This window comes from Streptopelia decaocto, assembly GCF_964273445.1.
Source record: "Streptopelia decaocto genome assembly, chromosome: 1".
NCBI lineage: Eukaryota > Metazoa > Chordata > Aves > Columbiformes > Columbidae > Streptopelia > Streptopelia decaocto.
The window spans coordinates 32,470,997-32,496,670 of NC_138663.1; the positions used below are offsets into that span (position 1 = coordinate 32,470,997).

Consider the following 25,674-nt stretch of genomic DNA (forward strand, 5'->3'; position numbering starts at 1 on the left):
ACACATGTGTTTAAGAAGTAGAAACCTAACAACCTCTCACTCATTTTTCTGAAAACTAATATCTACTGAGAGACTCAGGCAAACGATGATACAATGGAATTAGATATTTGGTCTAAAGACTTTTTCAGACTCCTGATAATGTGCATCTAGAGCAGACCTCTGGTAAGAGCACAAAAACTAGCTTTTACCAAGGTAGTTGTCATCTTCTGGCTTCCCTGAGTAGCTGTACTGCCGAATATCAATGTTTGTTGCTCCTTTGGGAATATTTACCACAATATTGTAACCTGCAATGTAATTATTCACAAATTAATTGTATATTAAAGCAGTCAAATGCTAGTAAACATTATATACATTTAACTAGTTTTATTCACAAAACCCTACAGTGTACCGGAGACAACCACTGCTGATTCTGTGATTCTGTGAATGCCTTCATGTTTTAGGAAGGAAATGTGAATATCTTCATAGATATTAAATTTCTTGGTTGGTGGTTGGGTTTTTTGTTGTTATTTGATAGGTTGGGGGTTTTTTTGGTAAGTTGAATTGAACGTTTATCTTCATAACTCATTAAAATTCATTCCTGTATTCAGAAAAGTGAATTCAATTCTTTACCAGCAACATGAGTTCAACCTGCTCTAAAACATCTCTAGGGAGCAGCACTACTCTAGAAAGCGGTCAAGTATATCAAGTGGGTCTCAGAAAACACTGTGGCTCCTCACAATTTAACCACAAAACTTTTATACAAGTCTGGATAAGTTACTTGACACAAAGTAACTCCACTCCCTGTTTATACAATTGGGTTAGCTTCTGTCTCATCAGAGCAGTGCATGACAGCACTAAAGAATGAGTCCTAAGTAGCCAAATATTACACTATTTCAGGCCATGCACTTAGGTAGATATATCAGATAAACTAGCCATGCTTGCTTCACATTCTGCTACTTAAAATGTTATCATAGTGTGCTCCCTTCATATACAAATGCTTCACAAATGAGTTCTCATTTCCTGTGATACCTACAAATAGTATTACAGTGGCCTTGTCATAAGGTAACAAGATAAGGTGCAGCAAGACCCACTTGAACTGTCACTCTGCACATTAAGCATAAGTTATATATATATAAAAAAAAAAAGCAGCTGTTTCTCATAGAGGTTAATCACAAATTCAAAAGGATTACTATGTCTAAGAAAAACTGAGTATGGCAAACATTGGAAACAAATAATAAACACAAACATTCAATCTGAAGCATTGATATTATCTTTGCTAAATTTTGCACTTATTTTGCTATATTTAAGTCTTGTCATAATTTAACTTTACTTAGTTGACTCACCTCTGTGGGTAAAAATTTAGATGGCAATATCATTTTCAATTTAACAGTTCATTAACTTCCCAGTGCTTTTAATCAATTAAAACTCTGCCATGCATTTAAATAAACATTTAATTTAATCACAGGTCCATCACGTTTACCAGCTGGGGGCAGCACTGCAATTGCAAAGTGAGAGACTGTCTGCTGTGGATAAACACACAGCCTTTGGTCACCCTGCCAACATTCAGGAAAAAAAACCAAACACACTGAAAAAAGTCCCTCATCTCACATGCTGAAGACCTTGTGGTAATAGAACAATAGAAGACAAAATACGGGAGGAAACTACACACAAAATTGCATAGCATGTTGTCAAGAATACACAGGAAAATAGATCACATATTAAGGTACCGAGAATAACAACTTTCCAGGAAATCTGCAGATACTATAATGTGATGCTATAATAATAGCCAACATAAAAATTATGTGTGCATAATTAGATTACAATTTCCTAAATTGGGAACTAACTAAATTAGTATTTCACTGTAATTAATTTCTGATAATTGTTTCACTACTGTTTAAACACTTAATGACACCATTGTAACTGCATGAACACAAGCATGTATCACAGGCTGCTATTGTCTAATTCCAAGTTCCAGCTCAGTAAAAATGACTCACATCAGTATGGAAGGGGACCAGGTGAAGTTAAAAGAAGTTCAAGTGCACAGACTTTATCATTCTTATCTTGTGATCCTAACTCGGACTGTTTTGGAAAAGAATGTTTCCTCAGACTATGTTTTCAGTCACTATCCTGAGGATGTCACAGGCCTCCCATGGACACTGAAGTGTCAGCGATCTGCTAGCTCTTGTTTGCGCTGTGGCACTACTACTTGTGTAGTGCCCCCCAATGTTTAGCATACTGCTCAGTAGTATGACTCAGCATCATCTTCTATATGCTCTAAGAACTCAAACATAATTGCATTCAACTAAAATAATAAACCAAGATTTTCCTCATCCCAATTTTTTTTTTTTTCTTCCTCCAACTTTAGTCAGAAGCAAATAAATCTGTGACAATATAAAGCTGATAAACAGCAGAGCATGACAGTCTCAACCATAGTTGTATAAATAGAAGTTTCAGTGTAATGGTCACTTGTATCAAACATATTTGTGATAGAATTCATGTTCTACCTATAGCAAAATGATCATTTATAGTGGTGGAAAGCACAAACCACTATCAGACCTTCACTCACAATTACCAAACTAATATGTTTTTTACTTCAGCATTTTGACCACATGTTTGGAAACTCAGTCTAATAGTTGGCTGTGCCTTCTTCCAACTTCTCAGGACAGTCACAAGAAAACACATACAGCTGCCCTTCCCATACAAAGACACATATCCCGCCTTTATGTTTTTTGGTACTTTTTGCTTGGCACAAGCCCTCTGTAGAAGGGAAAAAAAAAAAAAAAAGATACTGGGCATATTTTCCTCTTCAACGAGCAATTCCTCTGTACTATGAAGATTCTATTTGGTAGCTCTTCAGACATCATTTTCACTTTGCCTGTGGTCTCTTTCAACCAGCGAAGTGGTATGAAACAGCCTTTGGGAATTTGATATTAACCTGGAGACTTCTGTCCTTACAGTCCACGCTCTAACTACTTAATTGTAGTGCTACACACACGCAAATCTCTCCAGGCTTCCCAGAAAGGACTACACATAGAAGAACTATCAGTAGCTCTATTAGAGAAACTAAATCAAAGAAACAGGAATTACCAGGGTTATTCAGAAGAGTTTCTCATTCACTACATGCCAATGAAGAGGGAAGAACATAAATGTTGCTGCTCCTGTTCTCTGAAAAGAAAAGGCTCACATTTCACTGGCTTTTTCCCTACAGGACAAAAGGAACCTCATCAGCTGCTCGCACCACAGGCTTCTCGCTATCTCTACACAACCAAAAGGAGACATTGGAATAAGTCCTTCAGCTGCATAGCTTCAGATGAGAGAATGCAAAGTGCAAAGTAGGATGCATTCTTCCTTTTAAAGTACTTTTACGCTCATCCATCTCTATTTGTGTCTTTTGGTTTGACCTTACAGGTGATTTTTTTTTTTCCACACCTTGAATATGTAAGTGTGTCACAGCATTTGCTTCTGCATCCTAGAGAGGGAATGTGACTGAAAATTAGAGATGTTTTTTTGTTGGCAGAGGTCCTAAAGGTCATACACTGAAATCTCAATTTCTCAAATGTAAAACAATTTCTAAGCAATACTGAAATGTGGATTACGTTTTAAAAAAAATAAACAACATACCATAATGAGCACTGTTGAAAGTACCTGCAAGAGTCTTACATGAAGAATTATCACCACCACAGATTCCACATTTGTCTCTCCTTGCCTTGGAATTCAAAATGTGATCACAGCCTGCTTGCTACAAAAAAAAGTGCAATAACCCTGTGTCACCCAGCCCAACGGACAACAATGAAAACAAACAATGTCAGCTTCCCACTCCCCAAAAATATTCTTATGCACTATATATGTATATATCTGGTCTTCCTTGGCAATTCATGAAAAGCCTTTTATGTTTTTAAGGGCTGTGATGCAAGGGCAAAACACAATAGTGCTGTTGTACTAAGAATGTACAATCCAAATAATAGGCCAAAAACTGTATAAGAATACATAACAGTACGTAAAGATTTTTTAATTAAAAAGGCCAACATAGTGTATAAGTTTTAACTTCTATTTACATTAACAAGTCTTGGAATCCTAAAAGCAGTTTGTATGTGTCATGAACTCTTTTAAAGTCTGTCTTTACTGCAAAATAAGCAAAGGAATACATGCAGACTATGCTGGTTGAACTAGCATAAGCACAATTTTTGTTTATGTATCTTTACCTAAGCTCCCTTTTTTTTAAAAAAATATGATAAACAAGACAATTCTCTGGCATTTCCACCTTCCTCTTGATTCAACGCTACATTTTCTCCTCAACCTGAATATACTCAGTTTCACTACAATCAGCAAAAAAACGTCCAGGCTTGACAAAATGTCTTGAGATGTTATAACATATCAGCTTGCTTCTCCCAACAAAATCTTGTGGCACTTCCATAACTGCTATTAAGCAAAGAATGCTGAAATGATCCCTTTCCTGATTTTGCAATGAAATAATAAATACATAATCTATCTACCCTTGGATTTTCTACTTTTTTTTATTCCTCTATGATGGCAAGAAACACACAGCATACTTCTTTCATCTCTTTATGCCAATTTTGGATCAGCTTCTCTCTGCTCACTTGGACAATATTAACTCTCTCACATATGAGGCTTAATGAGGAAAGATTGTGGGTCTTCAGATTCAACTCTCTGTTCTTCACTTAATTGCCTCAATTTCCAGATCTTTAATTTGGTAGGGATTAAAATTAACTGAAGTAAATTCAGAAACATCTTGCTTTACATATTTTCAAAAATGGTTATTTGGATGAATATTTAATATCCATTTTACCATCTAATAAAATTCATTTTAATAATTAATAAGTTTAAATACCCTGCATAAGCCTTGAACACAAAGGTCATTGGTTTCTGCTCCACAGGGAGTACCATCAGCAACTCTGTCCTTCAGCTGATAGTAGGAAGTTGTTCCAGAAACTCGGCAAAAAAGTTTACAGCGATCTTTCATAGAAACTGGAAAGAAAATCCAACAGGTTTCTTGTCTGTTTTAAAATTTTAATTAAAGTAACATTTTTATTTCATTAATTGAAAAAAATCATTACTTACTACCACTGTATTTTGGAAGCCAGCGAACAGCAGATGTAAGACCGTTGATATTAAAGTGTTTGCCATCAAATTCAGAGCACTGTTGCTCCCGGAAATCTTTTTTGCCTTTTGGACAATTATCAGTATTACATGATCGAAATTTCATCCTACGGCCAACACAGTACTTTCCTCCGTTTCTTGGTCTAACAAAAATAGGTAAATGTAAAATACGGTCAGTTTCTAAAATTGCTGTTTTCCACAAAATGTGGCTTGAGCCACGGATCTAAAGGGGAAAGTCTCACACAGCACTCTGCCATGTTTTATTGGCTTTCCTCCACACACTCATCTTCTATTGCACTGTGTATACATTTATAAGGATGTGAAGAAAAGTTCATGTAAAATACTACTGCTGAGGAAGGTGGTAATCAATTTACTGATGTTTATTAACGTATATTACATTTTTATTTCTCTTAAAATTATAATTATTTTCCTTGGGAAAAACATTATTTACCTTAATGCTTTCGTCAGCTTAGCTGGGTTACAACCCTATTTTTACAGAAGCAACATTTCCCTCCACAATTGGAAATTATGGTTCTGCTTCTGAAGAAGTTAAGGCTAAAGTTCTCATTTAATTTTATTATAGAGGATGAAACCCACACTTAATTATGCAGTCAAAAGAAGTTTCTTATCATAAAGGTAAACTGTAAATGACTCTGCTGTAATCAGTGCTTCTGGTGGGTGTTACTGGTGATGATGCTGTGAAAAAGCCTTAAATCAAAGCAAATCAAGTGTTTCACTAAAAAGATTACCAGGGAATGCATCCACTTCTTTTTGCAGCTTTTACTCCAAATAAAGCATCTCAATGTTTTAAGAAATCCTCAGCATTTAGAGTATAATAATAATAATAATTAAAAAAGACCCTGCCATACTAAGTCTTTAGAAATTTCTGTAAATATGAATGATATTGAGACAGGAGTAATGTAACAGTTCTCTGCATATTACAGTCTGTAGACCTTTCTCTCTTTTGAAATATGGCTGAAACAAGTTTTTGGTTTTGTTTTTTTTTTCTTTTTTGGCACATCAAACTGATTTGCAGAACCCACAATACCTTCATTTTGTTTTGAACCAATCCATTATGTCATAATATCTTCATTATGCACTAATGTAAAACACAAAAAACATACTCTGGTCTATTACACAGCCTGGTGGTGCTCTTGATTCCACCTCCACAAGTTCTTGAACATGAGCTATAAGGTCCCCATGGTCCCCATTCTCCATCTACAGGATGCGTCTCCATTTCTCTGCTCACACAAACTCCATGGCGGCAGTGCTGCACAGTTGACAAACAAGATAAAATTTCTAAGTCAAGCAAAAGGTTACTGTATATTTTAGGTACAGAAATAACAAAATTTAAGATTTCTCTGCTCTTAATCTGTGTCTGGACATTTTCTAAATCGTTCAAATTCCTATATGATATCTTATCCACTAGTCATATTTTCAAAAATGCTGTCTAGAGTTCTTTGCTCTCTATGAAATCTACTGGATGCTGAATGTATCTTTAGCTCTTGTGACTTTATTGAAATGCCTATACAAGAATCTCAAAATCCTAATCCTGAATTCTTGGCAAGTTTTCCTGCACAAACTTCAAAAATAGATTTACAGACGTCTTGTATCTATGAGATTCTCCCAGTTTAATTTGGAAATTCTTGCTAATGCAAAAACAGTGAAAAGGTGTGATAACAAATCACCAAGAAATTCAGGGTGTTTTTAGCATTCCAAAAACTAAAACATCTAGTGGGATATTTTTGGAAAAGCACACAAATTTTCAAGCATTTATGACCTTGTTTATGCTAAAGCAAGATGACGTAAGAGATTTATGCTTAAACTCAAGACTTTCTCACCTATAACAATAGGTGTAAAATATGTTCTATTTTTACTAATTTATATTTTACAGTATGTTTATATTTAATAATAATTTAATAAATATTGCCATTAAAATGAATATTTAAAGAAGTAATAATTCTTCAAGTAAGATACTACAGTGTAATGTCTATTGTGTTACTACAAATTTTATTTCTGCTGAAGAACTACCTATTTTCAACTGAAAACTTACATAAAGGTGCAATTTCCCTTTAATTTGATGGGGTTTACAGTATTCAGATGACAAAGTTTGTTGTGGTCATGTCAGTTATGAGACTTTACCACCCTATATTTGTAAACTGTTATTATTTATAGAAAGTTGTAATTACTAGCAATTTGTTTCTGGAAGAATCAAGTGATCAGTCTCTTGCTTTTAAGTTTTTACTTTCTAAGGCCCTGACTCTGAAAATATTTATCCACTTCAGTGGTTACTCAAAAAGTACACGACTAAAAAGTCTAAATAAAAATATTATGACTGGTGCGTGTAGTGACTTTTTCCGAAGAACCTGCAGGAATTACCAGCACTAATCTTATTGATGACTTATGGCAGTTGGAATTCTAATTTATTTCTATGGTTTAGAAAATCCCAAGTGGTATATTTGGTCATAACATAGCAGAACAGTTTACACACTAAAATAGAACATTTACAAGACACAATAATATCAGCACTGTGTCCCCCGCTGACTTCTATGTGGATAACATTTCCTCAGCTTTGCCCTTGACTCCAAACACCCTCTGAAGCATCAAAGGCTCCCCACAACTGGACACAAGACACTGGGCAAGATGGACTACATGGGATTAGTGCTCATACACAATAGAGATAATTCTTTATTTTAGATGACTGTTTGCAGACTCAAGATAATACTGACCATTAGGTTTGTTATCAGGAGGGATTCTTTCCCTGCAGTACAGACATGGATCGGTCACTAGAATCATCAGAACAAGATTACATCGACTCAACTACTTGTTATTCCTGAAGCTTGGGCTTTGTGTCTCCACTGCCTGTGACACAGAACAGCTTCAAATTATCTTAGAGTCTAGAAGGGTTTTAGTAACTAAAGCCTCTGCCACACAAAACAATTTAAGAACCTCTAATACAGAGCAGATAAAATAATTCCGTAATTCCATCCCCTTTTAAAACTAATTTAAATGTTGCATAGAATTTCTCAAGAGTTATTATGATGTTACAAATTTATTATAGGAACTATCAATTAACATAAATTTTGCTGACCACATAGCAACGATGTGTGCAGTCCTTCTGAACATACCTGAATGACACAAAACTCAAATGTTGTTCGGTGGCTTTATCACTGCATAAAATAATTCCTAGAAGCATTTTTTTCCTAATTAGTATACGCATTTGTTATATTGGTACTTATGCTCATAGGTTAACAATCATTTTGCTTTCAAAACAGTAATTTGTCACAGAATCAGATTCTCCTTTTTGAGTTCTGCCTGAGCTCTTAATCCAACTTGGCAATAAAATTGTCTGCCTGTATAATTCGTCATGCCAACTCTTGCATATGGGACATATCTTTGAAGCTCTGAATGCCTTCCTCTAAGAATATGGCCATTCAAGTTGATTTTCAAGCCCAGAGCAAACACAGAACTCAAGCGACATCTATCTTGTCATAAAATCACTTAAATGATGCAGCAAATTGGCCAGATCATCACTCGATTGATGCTAACACTAATGCTTTAAGACCAAGAAAACACCACTATTTCACTGCATATCTGCATATGATTTTCTCTACTGCAGTGCTTACTGTTCGATTTTATTACATTTTCCAAGATGCCCTTACAGTACCTTTGTACCCAAACCTAGAAATAAGAGATACGGCTGTACAATATAAAAGTCTGAGGTAAATATGAGGAAACACTAAGACCTTGCCTTTCCAAAAATTACAATTAGCGTTTTAAGAAACAGTATTTACTACTATAGGCTGAAGATACTAAATCCCACTTCACAAAATGAATACTGCATCTAAATACAAGACAGCGACCTAGAGATTAGGTTCTTCCTCCATCCACAAAAACATTTACAATGACTTGAATGAAGATTTCTGGAAAAGACAAAGTTGTAAAAAGACATTTTATACCCACAACAGCATTATTTTGATCCATAAAAATGCAAAGCACTTGTTCACATCTGGGATTTTAATAGCTTTTTCAACAAACGTGTCTTAGCCATTATTCTACTGCATTCCTACAGAAGCAGTATGATGAAGTCACAGTAGAAAACGCCAGCACCAGACACATTCAAGATGTTTCTCTGTGCTTGCTTGAATCATTCCTTCAGTGAGAATACTATGATACATAGAACTTTCATAAACTTGAATATAATTGCTACATTTGTTATGGCAACTATAATGTATGCATCATGTAAAGTGGGTATCACTTGTAATTCCAAACATACTGATTACAGCAAGTGGCAACTGTGTCACTTGGTCAACAGTTGGTTTTCTGTCAAAAAGGCAGAAATTCTGACTCAAATTCACATACACTTATTATATCCAAAGAGATAAGAGAGAGGATTAATGGTCCAAATTTGGGATCAATGAACCTACAGGTACCCAGATTTGTATTTATTTATCAATTATTTATAATAAGCACTTTGAATCTTGCCTAGGGATTAAATTATTATTTGATAAATTGGTTTCAGGTATTTCCAACTTTTCATAGTTTATTGAACTTGCTAAATTGCCAGGAAAGTGATTTTGAAAGAAATTATTAAAGTATTAATTATCAGGCTATGCTTGATTTCAGCTGAATCAAAGAGAGTGATAGATGCATACAGAACAGGACTAGAGCTCTTCTGAAATCAAGTACTTCATACACAGCCTAGTATGACTCACAGCAGCCAAAGGACTCCAAGCTCACTCTTATAGCCTATATTTTCCGGATTAGTCCTAGAGATACACATGGGTTTTGAAGATCTGGGGGCAAAGACTGAAGCAATGATGCTCAGTGTCTGGGGACATAATTTCACATGTTAGAGCCCCATGCAGCCTTGTGGAAAATGAGGCTCAGGAAAAGCTATTAACTGAGTTCCAGACACCAGCATATTTCCACAGATGTTGCTGGTAGCTGCTGGTCCTTCTAAAAGGAAAGAAGATTATTGAACACTGAAGACAGTATGAGGAGAAAATTAAAAGAGCAAAGAATTGCAGAAGTGGATATGATGGCCTGTATCTTGCCTTCCAAATATCCAGTTTTATCATTCTGATTTCTTTTGCCTTATAAACATGATTCCTTCACTCCTGATATCCAGACATGGCCCTGAAAATGACTGTGAGCCAGTGAATAGCACAGGAAGAGAAAGTTGTAATGGACTAAATGCAGGAAAGAAAAATAGGCATAGCTGGTACCACAAAACAGATAAACTCTAAAACCAGTGCTGTAGCACAGGACCAGTTTACTACAAAGTATCTGGCCTGTAGCTGAGGTCTGAGCATAAACTGTCTCAAAGCAGATTCCAATCACCCGGAGCTGGAAAAGCAGCATGAATCTTAGAAGTTACTTACATTCAGCACACAACTCCATGAGCGGGGAAGGAAGATAAGAACACACATGCAGATGAATGCTAAAGTCCACAAACCTCAGAGCTTTTGTTTCTGGCTGTATTTATCTCTATGGGATGTTCCCATTCATTCCCTTGAATGAATGTGCTGCTACAGACCTCTCTGCCTTGTCTGCTGCAAGGGGATGAAAGGAAACATTTTGCTGCACATTAGACCTATGTCTGTTCTCCGGCTTCTTCCTATAATACACATACTTAAAGAAACCCCATTGCTCAAAGAAACAAAACCAATATGAAAAGTGGGGCCTAGAGCATATAAAAACAGTGAAAATAGAGCAGTTAGTAATCATTAGAGCTTGAAAAAGTGTCTAACCAAAGTTGTAATTATGGCATCTTAGGCCCCTCTGTAGCATGGATTCTCAGATGAGCCTACATTTATTATTCAGATGACATCAATTACCAACAAAATCCACAATATTTTAATAATTTTTTCAACCTTTTCATTTGTTTCTTGCAAAAATCTACACAGTTAATTCTTCCCTTGATATATTACCAGAGAAAACTTTTTTTTTTCTGAAATCACATCTCATCAGAAAAGTATTTTACAAAAATCCCAGTTTATAACAAAAGCTCTTGGTTTGAGCCCTTAAATACACGTTAGTCTGTACTTACAGTTCAAAAGATCTGCTGCTGCTTCCCAGATGGTTAACATATTCCCCTACACCCAACTCTGTTAAAATCCATCCAATCTTTTTATACTTACTTGACATATACATAAAAACACATAATGAATGATTTTTTCAGATTAACTACCTTCATATATTACATTCATGAGGTATTCAAGCAATGCAATGATTTTAAAAGAAATCAATACATGGGTAGTAACCTACACCTGAAGAACAGCAAATATACCTCAGAATCAGAGACTGCTACTTCTTTTAGTGATCAAGGCAATCCTTTCTTGGTCTGCATCCACATTCTCAATTGTCTCTGCATCCCTCTCCTTATGTGGCTATAAAGGGACTTGGATGAAATCTTAATTCACTTGATAGCTATTCTAGCTATTTTTAGAGACACTAGCTCAATCTATAAAATATGCCTACAGTGAATAGAAGCAATGAACATTTCTCTCATACATACACAAGGCACATGCTTTCCAATCAAACTGATTTTTGTATCATGTGCTGTTAAACAGCTTATTCCAGACTTCTCTGACACCTGTTTTTTTTCAATGTTTATGTAGCAAACCACCATTATGGAAAAAAAAAAAAAGTTTGGGTCAGAATCACACTGCTACCCCTTCCAAAGTACAAGCAATCAATAGAATATGGGCATATTTGTATATAGCTCCAGAATCCATTAAGGATCAGATTGCAACCCTTTCAGGTGTCTCAAAAAATAATTATAAAAAGAGAAACTTTATTGGGCATCTTTGTTGTTATTTTCACAGCAAAGATGACTTGTTCTGAGAATGCCACTCCTAGAAGATAGATGGTTTCACCAAGTATTCTTCGGAGATGGGTTTTTTGGCTCAGATGTGTATCACAAACTCCATCAGATGAGTTACAATTATTGGAGTATCATGTAAACTACACTGCTAAAAACTGCAGCACTTTGTTATACAGAAACCATGATTCTGAGTCAGGAGTAAGCTGGAGATGGGTATGTGTAAAGAGTTTCTATATCAGTTGGCTTGTAAGCAGTTTGGTTACACATACTAGTGTAGATATTTCTTTTCCATGATAGTACTAGCTTACTACTCCTTTTAATCACACTCCTCCATAAAATCACATTAAATATTTTCTGCGAATGACATTTAGTGCACTCTGAAAACTAGTGCCCTGTAGATTTAGAATTATGAACAAATCCAGTGAATCTAGGGATTCTACCTGTTAGCACTATGTTGTGTCTTGTTTTGGTGGTTTTTTTTTGTTTCACAGAATCACAGAATGTCAGGGATTGGAAGGGACCTCAAAAGATCATCTAGTCCAATCCCCCTGCCAGAGCAGGAACACCTAGATGAGGTTACACAGGAATGTGTCCAGACAGGTCTTGAATGTCTCCACAGGAGGAGACTCCACAAACTCTCTGGGCAGCCTTTCAGTGTTCTGTTACCCTCACTGAGAAAAAGTTTCTTCTCACATTCAAGTGGAACCTCCTATGTTCCAGTTTGCATCCATTACCCCTTGTCCTATCACTGGTTGTCGCCGAGAAGAGCCTGGCTCCATCCTCGTTACACTCACACTTTGTATATGTGTAAACATTAATGAGGTCACCACTCAGTCTCCTCTTCTCCAAGCTAAAGAGACTCAGCTCCCTCAGCCTTTCCTCATAAGGGAGATGTTCCACTCCCTTAATCATCTTTGTTGCCCCACGCTGGACTCTCTCCAGCAGTTCCCTGTCCTTCTGGAACTGAGGGGCCCAGAACTGGACACAATATTCCAGATGTGGTCTCACCAGGGCAGAGTAGAGGGGAAGGAGAACCTCTCTCGACCTACTACCACCCCACTTCTAATCCACCCCAGGATGCCATTGGCCTTCCTGGCCACAAGGGCACAGTGCTGGCTCATGGTCATCCTGCTGTCCACCAGGAGCCCCAGGTCCCTTTTTTCTACACTGCTCTCTGATAGGTCGTTCCCTAACTTATACTGGAACCTGGGGTTGTTCCTGCCCAGATGCAATAGTCTACACTTTCCCTTGTTATATTTCATTAAATTTTTCCCTGCCAAGCTCTCCAGCCTGTCCAGGTCTCGCTGGATGGTGGCACAGCCTTCTGGTGTGTCAGCCATTCCTCCCAGCTTCATGTCATCAGCAGACTTGCTGATAGTACACTCTATTCCCTTGTCCAAGTCATTGATGAATATATTGAATAGTACTGGTCTCAGTACTGACCCTTGAGGCACTCCACTAGATACAGGCCTCCAGCTGGACTCTGCCCCATTGACCACAACTCTCTGGCTTCTTTCATTCAGCCAGTTCACAGTCCACCTCACTACCTGATCGTCCAGACCGCACTCCCTCAGTTTAGCTGTAAGGATGCTGTGGGAGACTGTGTCAAATGCTTTACTGAAGTCAAGGTAGAACACATCCACCACTCTGCCATCATCTATCCACCTGGTTATGTCCTCATAAAAGGCTATGAGGTTAGTTAAGCATGACTTCCTCTTGCTGAAGCCATGTTGACTGCCCCTAATGACCCTCTTATCCCTGATATGCCTTGAGATGGCACCAAGGATAAGTCGTTCCATCACTTTCCCAGCGATGGAGGTGAGGCTGACTGGTCTGTAGTTACCTGGGTTACTCCTTCTTGCCCTTTTTGAAGACTGGAGTGACATTTGCTTTCCTCCTGTCCTCAGGCACCTCTCCCGTTTCCCAAGACTTAGCAAAGATGATGGACAGTGGTCCAGCAATTACCTCAGCCAGCTCCCTCAGCACCTGCAGGTGCATCCCATCCGGACCCATGGATTTATGGATGTCCAGTTTGCTTAATTGCTCCCTAACCCAGTCCTCATCAACTAAGGCATACTCCTCCATTGTCCTGACTTCCTCTGGGGCCTCAGGGGTACAGGGCTCCTCAGGACAGCCTCTGGCAGAGTAGACAAAGAAGGCATTCAGTAATTCTGCCTTCTCTGTATCTTCTGTCACCAGGGCACCCACCTCATTCATCAGTGGGCCTACATTGCCTCTGGTGTTAGTTTTATCTGCCATAGTTTGTTTGTTTAAATCTGAACAAAGATATGCAATGTGCCAAAACCCAAATCACTCTCCAAACTCACATCTTTTTTGGAATTTCAGAAAGAAAGGGAAAAATAACCCACAAAAAACAGAACACCACACTTCCTGTGCTCAAGGTGATGAGAAATCTTTTGTGCTATCCCACAGAATACATACAAGCAAAGTCCTTACTACACAGACACTTGAATAGTCTCCCCCGCAAAATATAAAATAAACAGGTAGTAAAAGAAACAATCAATTGAAAACATAATCCAAACAGATAATACCAAGAGCCTGCTGGTCTGCAGAAATTTCAAAGCATAAATAAATTTCTGACTAGAATGAAATAAGTAAGCCTTAGAGGAAGCAGAGTGAAAAGATCTCCTTTAAGTCATTCACATTTCCTAAACCTCCAGCAAATTAGCTCCTATCTAGAACATGATGGCACCAAAAATTATGACAGTTAAGAGAAGGAAACCGGGCCAATTAAAGCATTCGAGTTTCTATCTTAATGGAAAGTCAGTCTCACATGTCTTGTAATACAGAGGGCTCTCCTCTGGTATCTTGGTCCTCAATGCAGCATATAAATCCTTACTGTGATTTATTATGTTTTTAATTTATACATATAGTTTATACCAACACAACAAAAATTACAACAGTATATACAAAATTAATTGTGGCATCCAGTGAGCAGGCTACCTCCAACTAATCATACAGCATATTTCTTAACTCTGAAGACACTGTGATGGTAACTTTGATTACACACACAAGAGATGAAAAAGCTCTAACCATTTGCTCTTTTTCATGCCATTGTGCCTCATTACACAATTTTAAAAAAACCCAACTTTCTAATAAAAACTTCATATTCTGTTTATATCATATAGTTGTATTTAGGAAGACCATCCAGGAATGTATACCTTTGTCTTTAATAGTACCTCTCACAAAAAAACACCAGAAACACTTTCAAGCAATGACTAATATAGTCCTTATGGTGTGTAGAAATTCACCACTGTAGAACTAGCAAATATTTACATATGGCATGTCTAGATATGTTCACTATCATTTTGTCTCTGAAGAACCAATTCGGCCAAAGCATTTAAAGGCTGCATCCTCTGCTTCAGTGAAGGTCTGTGTGATGTTATTAACAGAAGAGCTGATAGAAACTTAGACTTCCTATGGATCTTTTTGAAGCCAAACAAGCAAACAAAAAGCACCTGAAGTGGTGAGATACAATGTGAATATCAATGGAGTGAGAAACTGTTCTCATACATGGCGGAATTGCTACCTATGGGCTACTGTCAGACCTAAACACTCAGGACGTATAAAAAGAGGATGCGGAGAGAAATTTTCATATACTTCAGCAGAAGTCCAACAAGCAAATATAATTCATTTTTGCAGGTAACTCTAGGATGAACAAAGTACAGTTTGTGATCAGACCAAATAAATTTGACTAGAGAGTAAAGTGCCGTAAAAGTGAAAGTTTTCCATTTTAGTAATATTAATTCTAGATAGTAATATTAACTGTACAGAATTAATACAGGGAATGGTCAAAGTCCCAAGAAAATATTTTCTTTATTCTCTAAGACATAGAAATGTTAGGCTATTATATATTCCCTTTAATGTTATAGGAAAAGGCTACTCACACTTAGCAGTAATATTACACATATTAAAAAGTCACTGAACTCTCCAGGTGTGTGCACTATTAGACATACAAAATACAATTCTCTTTCAAAATGCATGCATGCTGATGGATTGCATGTGGCAAGATACTCCATTAGGAAGCACAGGCACTCAGAAAAAAAGCTGTTTGTTCATTTGCTTGCGAGTCTACAATATTATTAGATTTTTATCTTGAAAATATGAAAATAAACTTGTGTCAAATCTAAGCTTAAAATGTTGATACTAAAATTGCAAGTGTATTCATCACAGCAAAAATGCTTAAAATTCCAAATATAAATGTATTTAGCATGCTGGTAAATATTAATTACAATAACTAGTCACCATGTCTTAATTCCATTAACATCATCACAAACTCTCACTGAGCTTGAAAGGAGCTGTCCTTTAGAAAGAAACAGCTGACAATTTGTCTGCTTAATTGCTGTTCTTTCTTACATCTTTCAAAGGTAATGACTGTAATTAGCTATTCACTTAGAGAAAACTGGTATCACCGCAGTAATTGCATAAAATAAGTTCTTATATTCTTATATAAAAGAAATGCTCTGATGTTGGCAAATAAGAGTCAAGTCAATTGACTTAAAGTTTAGACATAAAGTTTATATAAAAAATGAATTTCCTTTCTGATCAGTGACTGACTGAAAAAACAGGTTAAACCTTGTAACTCCAGTTGCATGCATAGCATTTAATCGAGCAAAGCTTCCACTGCAACCTTCAAATAACTTTTCCTAATCTTGCAAGACAGAAAGAAAACAATTTAGATAGTTTACCCACTAAATAGTTGTTGATTAAGAGAGTATTCTCAAATTCCTCACAACTACTGTCTTACCAAATACAGAAAATGAAAAAAGCCATATATAAAGATTAAAAGCTACCAGAGGAAATCTAGCAGCCTGTTAAACATAGAAACTAGACCTGATATTTTTAATCATCTTTGAACCTATAAAACTATCAAAAGATAAAAAATTAATATAGCATCCTCAGCTCCTGAAGCTCCCAAAGTACACTACTATTAAAAGTGGCTCAACAAAATAAACCTGCCATACTTGAGACAATAATTGTCATAGCAGAGCATGGCAAAAAAATCTCTGAAATATTTATTCTCACAATGCTCTGACAGCGAAAAAAAAAAAATACTTACATCTGCTGATGGTGAACTGAGATGAGAGAAGCCAAAGATGAGACGAGCAAAGAACTCAAGCACCTAATTTCTGTTCATTTCCCAAACTGCATACAAATCTAAAACTAAACCCCTCAAATCCTCACTAATAATTCTGGATTCAACTAGCCTCTACCACTTCTGTTTCTATCAAGGTTCTGTATGTGCCTTGACTATACCTACTAATTAGATACTAATGACTTTTATGAACAGCCAAAGACTGGTTGTATCCTCAGAGGATACAGATCAAGATCTGCATTCAAAAACAACCTGCCAGAGGAGGAAGTAGTCAGCTGACCCCTCATCCCTCAAACACTCTTTACCAAACAGGGTGTAGGAAGTTCAGCTTCCATTTCTTCTTTTTTATGTGTCAAAGCATTCAATCCATACTTCAAACACCCAAGTAGAATCCTACACATTAGGGTATAGGTGAGAAAAGAGCTCCTGGCTTTTAGCACTGAACAGATCCAAGTATCCTGAATTATGTTAAAATAGGCAAGACAGAACATCAATGCTAGTTATGTGTGGTTAAGACACTTACTGGAGTAGATTAAGAGATACCAATAGATGCTTTCATACTTCATCTAAAATAGATACGATGCACAAATATCTACTGGAAGCAGGATTCTAATCCAAAGAGTCCCTCTTTCCAAAGAAGTATATTCCTGTATCCAAATCAGTCATACTTAAAATACATACAATTCATTTTGGTTCAGTGAAAGAGTCTCAGTAGGACAAACTGGGGGAAACACACTTTTGGGATGTCTTGTTTCCAGGAAATTAATCTTTGGAACACTACTAATGAGGCAAAAAACAACTTGTTATGAATGATCTGAAGTTTTCAAACAAAAGGGAAGATGGAAACTTTCCCTTGAGACCTTCCACCTATTTTTAACCAACTTGTCATCTGTAAACTTTTATCAGTACTCTGAACAGACAACCTATGTTATTTATGTCACAACGTTACAAGACTAAGAGAAACTGCAGGCAAAGTCAGTAGATACTGTTCACACAGCAAGCACTGATCTTTCTTATCTACATCAATGATTTTGCTGTGTGCAAGTACTGAGAAACACATGAAGGCTTACCATTCCCACACCACAAACTGTTCCATCTGCCAAAGGCATGTGCTGAGTACGGCAACCCTTGTGAACACCTTCTGTGCTTGTGCACCATAAGCGTTTGCACTGTTTCTAGAAAGAAAATAAGATTACCTTTGTTGTACCTGTAACACCATTTTTTACATTAGTTGGTAGATTTGTATTGTTTTCTTATACTATGCACTATGCAAGTGCAGTGTTTGCTATTAGTACTACAATTTTTCACAGATAAAACCCAACAAAAAAATATCTGCATAAGGCCAGGCAGGAATATGGAATATTTGCAGCTGATCTCATTAGAAGTAACAGATAACTTCACTTTCTAATTCAGTAGACAGTCTAATAAAAAAGCACGTAAGAGATTATGGCTGATACTATGTAGCACAGTTTGAGTACAAACCCCAGATAAAGACACTAACTGGAATTATTTAAAAAAAATACAGCGACTAGAAAATTAAGAAGAAAGCCTCTTTTTCAAATTGTTACAAGACTCTTAATGGACAAATAACCTTTGTGGATTACAAAATTTACGAAACAGTCTTCAGTAACACCATCTTCAGGTCTTTGCATCCCTCTTTACTTTTCTATAATATTCCCATAAATTCTGACTCTTCCTAAACTACACTTTACCTCACCAACAGCTCCACCTAATTCAGTCTCAATATGATCTTAAATCCTCTCCTTTAAACAGCTCCAACAAGCAGTGCAATGCTAGCAGAGGTATTTGAGAAGCTGGTCCAAAATTTAACTGTGTGACATCCCAACAGTAATGAATGAAGGCATAATGTCATATTTCTATTTATTTTACATTGCACTGTCCACATTAAGCTTTCAACATACAAGTTTATTAATCTGCTCAAGTTGTCTTTCCAGATCCTAACTTTGCTTTAAAGAAGTTTTGGGGTTAGTATACAAAATGTACTCTCTAACAGGTATGAAAATATTTTCTGACTCTGACAAAGTAGAGAGAATCTACACTTTGGACTTCATTATATTAGAGTTATAGATTTTTTTAAAGTACTACAACAAGCAGGTAAGAAAGACCTGTTAATGTCAGATAGGGGCTATAGTGTTAAAACATTGTAAAAAGTGCTGAAATAATTCCTTTCCAGAAGTTGCAGAAAGCCTTAATTTATGCAGCTTTAGATCTTTTAAAGAAATTATAATCACATTTAGAGATGTGCAAATCAAAACAAATTAATCTTACTTTCTAGTTCTATTTTTCTAGCATATGGAGCTGCAATGCACTCCACTGAACTCTTTCCCCTTCAACAAAACAAAACCTGAATTTTGACATGTTTCAGGATAAAATTCTTCAGAAACCAGAAGTCCTGAGATTTCATTTCTAACCTACGTTATAGTAAGTTTTTAGTACAGATTGAGCATGACTCCATGTGATGTTCACTCACCAGGTACGGGCACACTTGTGACCCAAGACCAAACATAAGTTCACACTGCTTGTTCACATCATACATCGACCCAGGCAGCTGAGAGGAGAGATCATATATTCTTCCACTAGGTTTGTCTAGGAGACATTCACCATAACCAGTGCTGTTGTAAGAACAGGAACAAAATGTGAATAAATTGCTCCTAATTAATTCATTGGGAGCCTACTCACACAACACTTACACATGTATCTCAGCAGAGTTCAAGGTTTGCATGCCTACCTGCCTATATAATGATTTTAATTGAAAATAAAATAAACCAGGTCACTTGATTTTTCTTTATTGGATTTTGCATTTTATATAACAAATAAAGCTTAAGGGGCTCTTTTGCTTTCACATTCTTACAGGAAAAAAAATATAGTATTTTCTAAAATATACCTACCACTTATGTTTTATATAAACACTTCCTAGAATAAAGTGTGCCTATTCTGACCTACTAAAATCATACTAAAGAGTTTTTCAATAAACTCCACCGCTATATTAAAAAAAAAAAAATCTTAGCTTTATATATTGAGTGCAGCTTTAACAAAGCCATGAATCATCCTAAGAATTAAATATGTGTGTTTTCCTGGAGGACTGAGGCCCTACAAGTCAGTGGTTAAACCTAACAACAACACAAAACTGGTATTTAAGCAATACTTCTTCTCAGAAAGACATGAAATAGAAAAAAAAATACATAGCATTTTATTGATACTTACTCAAGAAATTCAGTGATATATTTTTGGCTGCATTTTGACCAGGTCCATGGACTGGTGTGATAATTTAAAGTTGGAGCCATCACATGATACTGATGTTTAATTCCAGCTTCTTTACATTTAAAACTGTCATCATGAGGCACATTAAATCTAAAAAGCAAAACAGACAAACTCCAAAACAAATTCAGCAATAATTCATTGACATTCTCTTTTTTGTAGCAGCAAATGCTTGAGTTTGGAGTTTTAAAATGTCTTTAAATTTAACAGGACTCACGTAATATGACTACGTGACATTATGGCAATGGATATCTCAAAAAATGCCTTATCTCTGCTTATCCAAAATGCACCTAATTATATAATGTTGGGCACAGTAAGAATTTTACAGTTATGTAGTTCTTTAGCTTACCAGAAAAATTCCAGTTTGGGGGACTATGACGCTTTAAATGAACAACCCCTCTCCTCAACTGAATATACTGGCTACCCCAAGACTGTCCATAACACATCACCCCAATATTCACATCACAACTCTTTCTATTCAGTAACAAAAACAAACTACAGAGCACACCAACATCATATTCACGCAACTAGCATATTGTCTTATTTTATATCCAGGTATAAGCACCATGAAGAATGGTATATATCTAAATGAACTTCCAGCCACATGAAAATCAACAAGCTAACTACTGAGCTCTGTAACGTCATCGTTACCTACGCTGTGACATGCCTCATGGAGCTAGAGTATAGCACCTTTCTGCCATCACTGATGAGGTATGCTTCATAAAATAAAATGCTGTCATCTCCTCTTATTTTTCTGTATAAAGTATTGCTCTTTGTGTTACTCTATTGTGTTCTGAAATGATCAAACAAAAGGAAGAATATTTCTGCGTTATATTAATAGTTGTATTTTCTTAAAGGTACATTTCTATCAGGACTAGAATGTAGTTGGAGTTAATGGGACTATGTTGCACACCTAAGATATCTGTCCCAGTGTCCCAACCAGTTCATATGACAAAAGGACAGAATACAACTGTATGGCCAGTATTTCCCATCATTAAGGATACCAACCAGGTTGTAAAATTCACAATTTCTCTAACTCTAGGTGGTGGGCAAAGCTGGCTCACTGCAAGGGACAAAAATCATGACTCTTCTTTAAGGACATAGCGGACCACTTAGAAATGTGGAGCACATCACTGGAAATTGGTCATATTCGAAGGAAAATAAAAAATATTTACCTTCTGGGAAATAGGTACTTACACATGTCCAAGCTCATGGGCTATAGTAAACGCAGCACTCAATCCATTTTCTTCGCTTATAGAACAGCTGCGTAGTGGGTCACACATTGTACCTAGCTCTGCTAAACCTGCAAAATTAAATCCTTATATAAAAGCACAACAGAATAAATCTTCCTGTAGAAGGGGTGACTCAATAAACTAATACTATGGCACCTGAGTTGAAAGTCATGCCTCAACTATGCAGCAATTTTCCACAAAACGAACAACCACCTGGCACTGCAATATCTGCCATGGCAGAACAGCATTGAGAAGCTGATTTTTTTTGTCTATGTGACTTAAATTTTGCACCTGTTTTCTGATTTATTCCTAATCAATTTTTCTCCCTACAGTGAAATTCTCTTACACATCCTCTATCATAAAAATCATACTCATTAAAAAAGTATAACTCACCAAGAGTATCACACTTCTCTCTAGCTCTGCAGATATCTTCCCTTGAAGGAAAAGATTTATTCAAAATTATTACAATAACTAAAAAGAACTATTTTAAAGTATTTCATTGTTGCTATATTAATTACAGCAATTGAAAATCTGATTCTCAATTTTTAATCTTACAGCCCATTCAAACAATTTGCATTCCAGTGAAAGAAGTAATTTAAATTCAACAGACTATGTTCACAGTATTGCTTTCTATATAGTTTGCAAAAAATGAAATTCAAATGCTATGTTATTTCTCTACAATATAGAAGGTAGATCAAGCATGAAATGCTGCTGAAAAACTTGCAGATCACAATATATCATAAGGTACTTGAAACTACCTTATGTAGTAGATGATGTGCCAAAACAACATAAAATTCAGGAATTTATATCAAACAGTTTGAATTGCTGGAGTGTGTCCGACTTGAGCACAAAGGGAAAAAAAATAATGAAAGGGAACCCCAAAAGAGACAATGTATTTCAGTGAACTAACATTAGAACCTTCAGTGAGGCAACAGGTGTACAGGAAGAATATATACTAATATTTAAACATTTTCTACGTGTAAGCTTTTGGAAGTTCTAATTACATCTGCACTATCAGGAGCAGACCTTCACTGCATACTTCAGCTTATTCCCTTATGTATAACACCCCATCCCTGTCACGTATATGTACAATGGTTAAGACTTTGCTTCCTTGTAACAGTTTCAGGTCTAAGTAATTTCCATCATCTCTAGTCAAAGGTTTAGCAGATGGTTAGCTACCAACATAAAACAACATAAAAAAGAAAAAAAAGAAACTGAAGCATTCGTCTCACCTAGCTGAGTAATTACAGCTATTTCAGATACTCTACCTAGTGATAAGAACAGCAGTATCATGATGAGAAGGATGAGCATCATCCAAAGTGTTTTGTGCTTGCTGCCATAAGCAAAAATTACGAAGAGTGGTAGCTGCGTTAAAAGTGATAGCTGGTCCTTCCTAAGCAAGAAATGAGGGGGTGAAAAAAAAAGAAAAGTTTAATATTCATGCACTTGCACTTATTACTTTGGGATTTGTTCCCCTAATCTGCAAAACAATGACTGTGCATAGAAAGGAAGTCAGCAGGACTCCTCACTCATAAGAGTTCACTCACACAGGTTTGTAGGATCAAATCTTATTCAGCTACAAGTCAGCAGTCATGAGAATCCATTATTTTAATCACTGTATATGAATACGAACCACATATTAAGTTTGTAAAAAAATAGAGTGACAAGACATTATGATAAACACATGTATTTAAAAAGTGTATATTCTTACAATCTTAAAATATTACAGCTGTTAGGGCTGAAAACCCTCCATGAAAACCCTCTATACAAGCTGTCATTTCCCTGTCATGTTTCCATTACTATAACCCCTCTTTAGGTGCCATAAGCTTTCATATAGTCCACTTAGGTCAACAGGAAGGGCTGACAGAGAGATAGGGAAATACAGGCATTAAATAAAGGCTCTGCAGTTAACCTGACATTTGTCATTTAGTGTCCTATTAAAATATATATATATAGTTCAAGAAAATACCTTTTATTTAAAACTAAAATATTTTAAACTTTGGGATTACAAGGCAAATTCATGTATTTTGTTTCTTCTATTAGAAATAAATTTTTAATATTTATTTTTCCTACCTGTTCATTGTGAATTACAATTAATTTTACAATAACTATATTTATAAGATTTCCAATACTTGAATCTTTATAGATTGCTGCAACCTAAAGAGAAAAAAGGCAGAAGATTAGAATATTAAATTCATCTGATAAACTGTATCTCTTTTTGTCATGCAAGCAAGTTAAAGAAAAACAAGTTGCTACACAAGAGATGTGTCATGCATCCATCTGTATATCTCTACCCAAGGATACTGTGACAAACCCAAAATAGTTGCCCAGTTTTTAAACTGAATTGCTACCTCAAAGTAGCTCATGTTTACTAGACACAAAAAGATCAGAACATGTACACACTGTTTTCCAATACTAATCTCCACATAAAAAGGTAACTATCCTAAAATAGACTTCTTAAATGCAAAAAAATGCATTTTTTAATATCCAAATGGCTATAATTTTATATTCATTTCCAAATGCTTAGACACGATGTTGAAGTGCTAGAGTAAAAAGTATACTTCTACACTGTAAAACCTGTAGTTTATTGATAAAATATTGAAGAAAGAATGAAAGTCATATTACTGTGACTGTCACAGACATAAGCTGATTTATGCAGAAAACTTGTAGAATCAATACCTAAAATATTAAAGGGTTTTCAATTTTGAACCAATAAGTTTTTGCCTTTGCTTTCAATGGAAGCTGGACTGAGTTGTAAACCTGTATGGCCCCTGGCACATAAAAAGGTTTCTTTCCTCATTCATAAAATTTGTATTTACATACCCAACAGGCATTTTTATATATTAATATAGTCTTGCAGCCAGATCATAAAAACTATGAGTCAATTCCATATACCAAAGTGAACCATTTTGAAAATCTATTCTTCATAAAAGCATTTTAAAAGTTTATTCCTTCTCAATATTGGCTTCAGATGTCCTATCCACATAGATTCTACATTTGGCTTAAAGCAAGTGTTGAATGACAGCTTTATCTATAATACACAAGAGTTTCCACCAAACACAGTACTGGTTTTCCTTCCTCCTGGATTCAAGGCTACAAAAGTAACAGGATCAAGGAACTGATCCAGCTGCAAAACAATGTATTTTTTTTTCTTTTTTTTAAAATCATGTCATCTTGATCAATGTGATCTCATTCCTGGTGCAACCTCTCTGACACAGGTGTTGACAGGGGAAAAGGTGCAAAGAACAGACTTCTTTCCTAAGTAGCCTATGCATGAACTGGCTGAAGTTGCTTGTGGAAAGCAGAGCCTTGCTGTGTGTGAACCCTGTGTACCTGAGGCTGAGTAATTCTACCAAAAGCTGGAACTGACAGAGCACTGACTCCCACTGACTCATACTGTGCCTTTCCCTCATCTGGAGAGAGCACAATGCGCAGCATTGTCCTTCATTCTTTTGATGATACAGAAGCTGAAAATATAGGATTTGATAAGGGCAGAGAAGGAGCCTGAGTTTTGAACTCCATGTGGAGAACACATTTGAGAGCAACACAGCTATTATCTGCTTTCTTCCTTATGGAATCCCTTCTTTCTTACTAACCAGCAAGTGTCCAATTATTCCAAGGTGGCAACAAGCAGCATCTCTCAAGCGCTCACTGAAGACTTCTATGAGGCATGGACACTTTTGGAATACCTTTATCAAAGATCAGGTGCCTGTAAAGGCTAAAGTGCTATATAGGCAGAAGGGGTTATCCAAATTTGAATGGAATAAACTACCACTTTACTACTATCAAAACTATTTTTAGACTACCAGAAATGATCAAGCTCAAAATGTGTTCTTATAATTTGAGATCCACTTTGATAATCCTAGAGAGGATATTTGTAGATATTTATCTTCCCCATGAAATATCAAATAATCAAGTTTCGCTCCTGAAGGAACTGTCTTCTTAGAGTAATGTGACACAATTATCACATTCATCTCAGCTCACGTAACTAACAGTAAGCGAGCTGTCTAAAATCCTTCAGCAGTCAACGGAGAAGAAGAAAAGATGGAACTGTTGTGTAGACATGCCTATCTGAAGATACATATTTAGTTATATGTATTTTTATATAAGACATTAAGAAG

The 25,674-nt window shown here is 36.1% G+C and overlaps 1 protein-coding gene across 6 annotated transcripts in view; it reads right to left on the minus strand.

The window, feature by feature from the left end:
- The window catches only part of ADAMTS20 (ADAM metallopeptidase with thrombospondin type 1 motif 20), a 100,678-nt gene that overhangs the window by 48,410 nt on the left and 26,594 nt on the right, over positions 1-25,674 (minus strand). For all 6 annotated transcript variants that reach the window (XR_014183152.1, XR_014183153.1, XM_082043421.1 and 3 more), the window contains exons 5-16: positions 23,627-23,710; positions 22,822-22,946; positions 21,947-21,987; positions 21,519-21,624; positions 20,268-20,414; positions 19,534-19,675; positions 18,113-18,217; positions 6,222-6,367; positions 5,059-5,240; positions 4,829-4,965; positions 3,601-3,718; positions 189-284 (exon numbers count right to left, since the gene is read on the minus strand). Coding sequence is in view for 4 of the 6 variants with exons in the window: in XM_082043421.1 (XP_081899547.1) it covers positions 189-284; positions 3,601-3,718; positions 4,829-4,965; positions 5,059-5,240; positions 6,222-6,367; positions 18,113-18,217; positions 19,534-19,675; positions 20,268-20,414; positions 21,519-21,624; positions 21,947-21,987; positions 22,822-22,946; positions 23,627-23,710 (1,429 nt within the window). In the remaining 2 variants the exon portion in view is untranslated. The remainder of the gene's footprint in view (positions 1-188; positions 285-3,600; positions 3,719-4,828; positions 4,966-5,058; positions 5,241-6,221; positions 6,368-18,112; positions 18,218-19,533; positions 19,676-20,267; positions 20,415-21,518; positions 21,625-21,946; positions 21,988-22,821; positions 22,947-23,626; positions 23,711-25,674) is intronic.